We start from the raw sequence: 8293 nt of genomic DNA, 5'->3' as shown, positions 1-8293 counted from the left end.
AAATTTAAGTCTTTTCTAGCATTAAAACATTATACTTTATTAACAACTTTAATGTTAATACATTCATAATATCACTCCTCCTTGAATAAAGCAAAATAATAGTGTACAGTATATATACAAATTGATGTCCATATTTATATTTTTGATTACTGACTGTAAGCTCTTCTTTCACTTACACACTCACACCTTATTTTAACTTATGTGAACCACCTCAACAAATTTGACATTCATGTAGTCACTCAGTCATTAACATTTTGACAATTGTGACAGACTTCAGCTGAGTACTTAACTATCTGATCTACTGATAACAAGACATACAGCAGTGTAGGATGTATGGTTTAAAACTTGGCAGTTACTAATATAACATTTTCTCAAAGTTTAAAATGTATGCACAAACTCTGAGAAATTCATTCCAATAAAAAACCCACAGCTGCAGATCCTAGCCTGTGTGACATACGACAGAGATTATTTCTGCCTATTTATGCTCTTCAGTGTAACCTCTTTTTAATTTCGTAAGAAGAAATGAATAAAAATAAAAAAGAAGTGACAAATAAAAAACTTTGAGTAGCTAAATTAACCATAGTGTGATCTATGTTCTTTCTAGATCTTTTAAGTACTTGTAGGTTAGTTGCCTAGAGTTATAGAGCAAGGCAGATGACTTGCAAGTTTTCCTATAGATACTAGTAACTATAGTTACTATACTATGGGTACTACACATCTGGTTTTTAAAGCCTTCATCTTCACGTTGAGTTGAATTGAAGGAAAAATGAAAACATCTAAAACATTCCAGTTATGGCACAATTCTTGCCAAGAAATCAATTGATTACATAACAGTCAATAGATTAGAATAAATCACTTATGGCAAGTATGGCAATCAATAATTTAAAAGGGTAAAACTTTTCTATGTTTTATATGTCTGGAAAGTAAAGACTATCACTTTAACAGTGAATCTAAAGTTGTAACATCTGTTGTCTGAAATAATTTAGAGAACTATGGAATGCCAAACTGCTAACTACTACCTCCTGTGTTATGCAGTATATTCAGGTGCATTAACCCAGGCTTGACGTCATCTGGGCTACTCTCTTCTTTTTTAGGAGATCCTCATTAAAGCTCTTCAGGTGTTTTGTTCGGCTTTCAAGTTTTGTGATCCATTCACTACGCAACCTGTGTCAAGATAAGGCATTAGTTAAGATAGCTGGCTTCAGCTTCAAGCATGTCTTCTTGAATTTATACATCTTGCTCAATTTCTTTTCTGGATGCTGAAAGAAATAAAGTCACATATCTGACCTTAAATATAAGTGTTAAGTACAGGCCTTGAGCCTCATGAACCTCAGAGGGAGTCTCACATTTCTGAATGCAAAGCCAGCTGATTCACATTGATAAGCCAAATGATCACAGAGGGGTGTTATGTACTTTATCACAAGTTCATGTTATTTACAGAACTATTCTATAATCCCCTGACCTTACAATAAAACAAATGTATCATATAACACCACAGCATGGAAAAACAGCATGTGTGAAATTACTCAAAGGTCTCTGATTATCACATTGAATTCCAGTGAGCATTCCAACCTGTTGAACTTCAATGTCTTAACATTGCAGCAATGTGAAGGCACTTTCATTTTTAATATTCACTGCTTGTAAAAGCTTAATAATTATAAATTGTTAATTATTCTTGGAGGCTACAAATTAGGTTGTCTTGGTAACTGGAGTTGCAAATTGCAATACATATAAATAAGAGCAGCTGTTAATTAAAGACAGCTTGGTGCATATATTAAATTAGGCTACGGATTTTTCCAAAAGGGTATGCCTCAGCTGTTCATTTCTGAGTTAAAAAAGTATTTTAATGTCATTACTTCTGTGATGTGTGACATTGCATGAAATTTTGAGGTTTTCAGTAAATGCTCATATCCCTTGCACAGGTGAACTTGATAATGGACATCATGGACATCAGCCTTAAATATCTTTATATGTAGTACAACAAAGACAGAATTACATTAAGGAAATGTACAGTATTTATTTTGGCTGTTACAGATTTACTGAGCATACACTTTTTTACATACTAATTTATATAAATGTTAGTGGCAATGTTTAACAAATATGATATTGTTTACAAATAAATTTGTACTGCTGCAATTTATTTTATACAAAAGCTGAGTAGTGAAAATTCTACATAACAAAAGATTGAAAATGTTCACAAACATGATAGATTTTGAAACAGTCAGTAGATTTAGATCAAACACATAGAAAGAATAGCTTATTAGTAAAGGGAAAACTACAATTTTCACAACTGGGACTGTGAGAGGTTATAGGCAGGTAACAGAGGAAGGCAGCACAATGATTTTGAACTTTACTTTTCTTTTTTTGTTTTAGAATTGAGTTAATTGTACTTGGTCAGTGCCCTTGGGCTGAAGAACTGTAGTTAAGATAAAAGTAGTAAGTGGGGATTGACAGATGGTCAGATTAAGGGCACTGTAGTATTTTTAACAGCAAGGTTGTTTAAACAGAGATAAGTGTACAACAATTAGAGGAAAGATACCATGAAGATCTTCAGTATTGTTGCTGAATGGGTTATCTTTGATCATCAATTTAACTTTCATGGCCTCTATTTCTCCTGTTCTAAACACATTTATAATGCTCTTGTAGTGAAAGCAAACACATAACACAGGTAGTTACGGCAAAAGAAACTTATAAACCCTGAAAAAAATCTTAAATAGAAAGTTATAAATCTAATAAGACCAACAATGTAATGAACATTAACTACAGTTGTTTTGTAAAAAAAACGTTATTTATACATTTTCTTCTACTATTGTTACTGTATTTTCAACCGTTTATTAATAATGTACAAAGCTCTGGATTATTCTGCTATTGTCATGGTGGTATTTTCTTCTAGGTGTTATTTTTGCATTTTTTTTCACAAAATTAAAATAATTTAAAAGGTACATTCACCTCTCTAGATCAGAGCTTCAATCACAATTAAAACATTAACTTATAAGTGATCTTAACTTTTTAGAAAATATGAGAATCCACATGCTACACATTTAAATGTTTTAGGCATATATGTAGTAATTTCTGTCCCAAACACTAATTTAAATGCAATTTAATTAGATTAGACTAAAAAGAATAGTATACACTGTCATGAATGCAGGACTTTGCATTATCCCTAAACAGAAAAAAAAAATATTAAACACTGAACAGAGAGAAAGCTGGAGTGGGCTTAACCAGTAAAGATTTGGGATTCCAACCCACCCAGGTTAGATGAGCTTTGACATCCAAGGTATTTGACAGCAAATTCTGGAAACTGCCAGACTCCTGCAAGACAGCAGTGACATCAGTGACATCGCTCTTCTAATTGCAACTAACTCCTCAGGAGGAGCTTGGAGGGTTCAAAAAGCTAGATTGCTCTGACAAATGAGTGTGTCAGAGGAATATGACCACAGGATGGCCCTTCTTCTGCCTTGTATTGTAGTCTTTAGTTCAAGCTAATTATTGGCGAATCTAATTTGAGATCATATAAAATTGGGTGTTGTTGATTCCTTTTGCCTGACACTTTCATGTGGCCTACAGGATTTTTAATACAGATGTTGGTACTCATTTATTAAGTTGGGTTGGCTGGATGAGACTGCTTGCTCAAAGGTATACAAGTGTCTCCACCTGTGATCTTAACCCATAACCTTCCATTCAGGAGTCCAGAGCACTAACTACTACTCCACACATCTCCCCTAACTAATTAATTTTTCTGATGAGTACAAACACATAAAAAATTCAAATTATTTATATTAAAACATTAGCACCGTATACCCAGAATTGAAAGGTGACATTCTGTACTTTTAGCTCATTAATCTTTTCATCTTAAATCCAAAATGCTTGAGTATAAAGCAAAAATAGCCATTTTTAACTTTACTGTCCCAATACTTATGGAGGGTGCTATGTACTGTACATCTATTTCCTAAGCCCATATGATTCTGTGCTTTTTGTTGGCTTAATAAGCACGTATTTTCTCTAAACCATATGTCCAGTGGTTCATCAACTATAAAATACATGTTGTTAATGATATTGTATACAGATCTTGGGGTGGACCTTTTGCTATTTACAGTCTAAGTGCACAGCCCTGGGGGTAAAACAAGACAATCCATTATTTTCATTGGTTCCCATTGTGCTTTGCAAGGATCTTCATAATGGACAAAACATCAGCACTGAGTTTTAATTTCTAATGTTTAATTTTAAATTCTGTAAACCTGATCACAAATGCTAGTCTATAGAACACACTCAATATGCTTACTTGGACAAGGCACTGTTCTTCATTCTTGCATCTTCATTTTCAGCAATTTGACAGTGTCGTTCAATTATCTGTTCCCAGTAACTTTTTATTGTACGTCTATCATGAATCAGCACCTCACGACATGACATGTTCATCTTCTAAAACAAGTAACAAAAAAGACATGTAATACATTCTGGATTTATAGGCATATGAATTGATCTGCAATTCAAATTAATTCCAATACAGCAGTTAACTAGTAGCAGAACGGCATGAATGATGAGAATGGCGGTTTTGAGACACGGAACTTGACAACATAAGAAAGGCCACAGATGAAGAAGGTCATTCTGCCCATTGAGATGGAACCTCCTTATGGAGACCTGGTATCTGTAAGGCGGTAGTGACAACCACTGTGTCTATCTGTTGGATTGCATTACTGAAAAAAAGATGTTTGTTCATATAAAAGAAATCCAAATTTGAGGAAGAAGGGGTGAGAGTGGAAGGAAATGAAGTATCTTTAATGTTGTTTGAACTACTGGAGGTCAATTAAATGGAAAATTCCTGAGGTATCTCTTAACATAAGTGTTCTTCTTCTGAGGCATATAAAGCACTTGTTAAATGTGATCCATTGGCATTAATTTTAAAATTCACTGCATTTTGATTAAGGGAAATAAACATTATTGTACAATTCTGAGCCAATGCCAACACTTAAAATTTATAACTAATAGAATTTTATTTGTTTGTATTTTACATTCTAATTAAAATAATGGCCCCCAAAATTTAATTGCTGCTTCTACCAAAATATCATAACTGGATTAAGTAGAATTTATGAACATGTGCACACTTCCACCCACACAAGAGAGGACACTGCCAGCTCTCTCTAAATTACAGTGTCAAGATCTGAGGGAAAAGGCAGCCTTGTTCACTTACATACTGTAGTGCAAGCAAAAACACATTTACAATCAAGAGACAGAGCTATGGGAAAAAACAAATATGAACACACAGAAACTACTGAAAACAAAACCCAGGTGCAGTACATTTTAGTTCAGAACGTACAGTAACTTTAGCAGTTGCCCCTGCAAGAAGTAACTTTATAATTGCAGTTTGGTTGGACTCACTGGTTCAGTCCATTAAAATAAATGAACAGAAGTATCAGGATACAATAGTATATGTTAAGCTTTTGTATCTACAAAGCAATTTATAGACACTTTAATTGTTTTCACTGACTTTGAAAAGGTTTACATCAGCACAGAGCAGAGATTGGCTATGAGAATCACCAATTGTTCCAATTAAAATATTTTTGCAGGATGCTAAAATGGAAAATCATTCCATTGACATTGTACTGTATATTGATGAAAACTTTGCAAGTTAAACAACATAATTGTACACAAAATCTAATTCGGAATTGCTTTTATCTACAATATTTTCATGCTTTGTTTTGCACTATTCTATTAAATGTTTAGATACACTTACTAAATACCAATCTTTCCTCATCATGAAATTGCATCATATACTGTGCATTCTGTGGTGTTGTTAAGGCTGTGATACAGAAAATGTTACAAATATTTTTTGAAAAGAAAATAATTAAGTGTCAAAAAAGATACGCTGCAATGAAAATAAATGATGTCATCAAGGACAACTAACGTTTTCAGAAAAACATATTAATTCCATTTTGTGCTTGTCTGAGTCATTCAGTTATTTCTGAATTATACACACTTCTAAGGGAGAGTACTTTGTTTATTCCATTTATCTTTTCCAAGAAATAAGCACTTGAAGACATGGGTGTCCTTGCATCATGCAGTTATGAGGTCAACTACCTTTCCATCCCTAAGTCCTCAGTTTTATTTGATTGCATAAATCTTCAGAGTGTCAATGATTTAGACATCAAATATTTTTATCCACATTTGATTTGATTTATATGGGGTGGAAAATTGAAATTACTTCTGTATTTTTGTTATATTGGTCAGTAAAAGCTGAGATTTCTGAAGACAACTGATTGGCTCACTGGAAATGGTCTTTATTGTATATGTACATATAATAAAAATAATAATAATTGCCTACACTTATAAAGCGCTTTTCTGGACACTCCACTCAAAGCGCTTTACAGGTAATGTGGACTCCCCTCCACCACCACCAATGTGCAGCATTCACCTGGATGAAGTGACGGCAGCCATAGTGCGCCAGAACGCTCACCACACATCAGCTATCAGTGGGGAGGAGAGCAGAGTAATGAAGCCAATTCATAGATGGGGATTATTAGGAGGCCATGATTGGTAAGGGCCAAAGGGAAATTTGGCCAGGATGCCGGGGTTACACCCCTACTCTTTTGGAGAAACACCCTGGGATTTTTAATGACCACAGAGAGTCAGGACCTCGGTTTTACATCTCATCCGAAGGACGGCACCTGTTTACAGTATAGTGTCCCCGTCACTATACTGGGGCATTAGGACCCACATGGACCGCAGGGTGAGTGCCCCCTGCTGGCCCCACTAACACCTCTTCCAGCAGCAAAGTTTTAGTTTTTCCCAGGAGGTCTCCCATCCAGGTACTGACCAGACTCACACCGGCTTAGCTTCAGTGGGTTGCCAGTTGTGAGTTGCAGGGAGATATGGCTACTGGCCATACCTATACATATATTGTAGTAAACATTAATTTTCATACTGTATAAGTAAAATATATGTTTATGTGAAGAAATACTTAACAATATTTTCAGCTTTTATAAAAATTTCAATATTTTATTTCCCTTCAATTGTTTAGTATATTGTACATTTTCTTAAATACATATAGCTACTTATATTTCCCCCATTCCATCTGACAAATATGTTAATATGTGATACAAATTTAGCTGAACCTGGTAGTTATGACATCATACATAAAAAGTAATGATATTTACATACTGTACATATACTCTAGATCATAATTATAATTATATATTTGCATATTTACTACTATTTTATTACAGCTTTAACAGAAAACTGTTTTTTTTATTTTTAAATATGTATCTTGGAATTTTCTAATAATTTTTGGTGCAAGTGATGTAAAATGGGTACAATGTCAAAATAAACTGAAAACAGTCATACAGGATAAATATTAGAAAATAAAATATATATTTAAACAATATGTGTTTAATCTAAGTAATTTGTTGCAAGCGACATAAAACAAACCAAATATATTTATTTGGTTACTCAGTAAGTATAATTGAAATTACAGTTTTCAATAAACAAAATCATTCCATATATCATAAATTAGTTACATGCTGACTGATTTTTAATTTTTGTTTTATTATATAGTCATCCAAATGTTGAATCATGTGTCAAACCGTTTCCTGAATTGTAATTAAACTAAAAAGATATTAACTAAAAACTACACATAAAACTAATAATATTTAGGTTTGAATAGAAAGAAGTCCCCTTTATATTGACATAAAAAAGCAGCATAATTAAAACTTTGAGAGCATAACAATTCCTTTCACTTTTATATTGTCAGTTGTTATTTACCTTTGAGGTTTGTCAGCACTGATTGTGTTAACAGCAGCAGAGATAAAAAGCATTTACAGTGACCAAGACAAAACAAATTCTGTTGATAAATTCAACAGAAGTATGAAAGGACTATCTTAGTCCAGATCAATGATCGTATTCTTTGAACAGAATTCCCTCCTTCTGTGCAATGAGGCTACCATGGAGTAGAGAAATCAAACAGAAAAGACTATTCATAGATCCACAAAATGAGAGTAAAAGGACTTACTGCAGATGTAAAATGCACTCTTCTGTATGTAACAGAAATGCAGGTGTTCTTTATAAATGCTGTTAGCTGTATGTTTACTGTCTCCTGCTGCACAGCCACAATGCGTAATGACAGAAGTTGTGGAAATACAAGATACCCATTCCATCTCCCCAGTGTTGTTTATTTGTGAACAAGTGACACAAGGTCTCCATCTCACCCAGCCTTTTTTGAAAAGAGCTTGAAAGCATGGGGGAGGGTAATTTTACAATTCCGTTCATTCTGCAATGTGCTCTGTATTGATGACATTCAAGA

The 8293-nt window shown here is 33.7% G+C and overlaps 1 protein-coding gene across 1 annotated transcript; it reads right to left on the bottom strand.

Moving 5' to 3' along the window:
* Positions 1 to 1049: 1049 nt before the first annotated feature.
* LOC148837832 (protein FAM240C-like) lies at positions 1050 to 8067 on the bottom strand. The gene is made up of 3 exons (XM_088909820.1): positions 8003 to 8067; positions 4283 to 4419; positions 1050 to 1164 (listed from the first exon to the last, which is right to left on the bottom strand). The coding sequence occupies exons 2-3, from the start codon at positions 4414 to 4416 to the stop codon at positions 1050 to 1052; spliced, it is 249 nt and encodes an 82-aa protein (XP_088765946.1). The 5' UTR covers positions 4417 to 4419; positions 8003 to 8067.
* Positions 8068 to 8293: the final 226 nt, after the last annotated feature.

Source organism: Atractosteus spatula, chromosome 3 (assembly GCF_055471065.1).
Source record: "Atractosteus spatula isolate fAtrSpa1 chromosome 3, fAtrSpa1.hap1, whole genome shotgun sequence".
Lineage (NCBI taxonomy): Eukaryota > Metazoa > Chordata > Actinopteri > Semionotiformes > Lepisosteidae > Atractosteus > Atractosteus spatula.
This window is presented reverse-complemented; position numbering and strand designations above follow the sequence as displayed.

Coding starts and splice junctions, on each gene's coding strand:
- LOC148837832 (XM_088909820.1), bottom strand. CDS start 4,416: ATGAACATGTCATGTCGTGAGGTGCTGATTCATGATAGACGTACAATA. Junction 1,165..4,282: donor AAGAACAGTGCCTTGTCCAA/GTAAGCATATTG, acceptor ATCTTGACACAG/GTTGCGTAGTGAATGGATCA.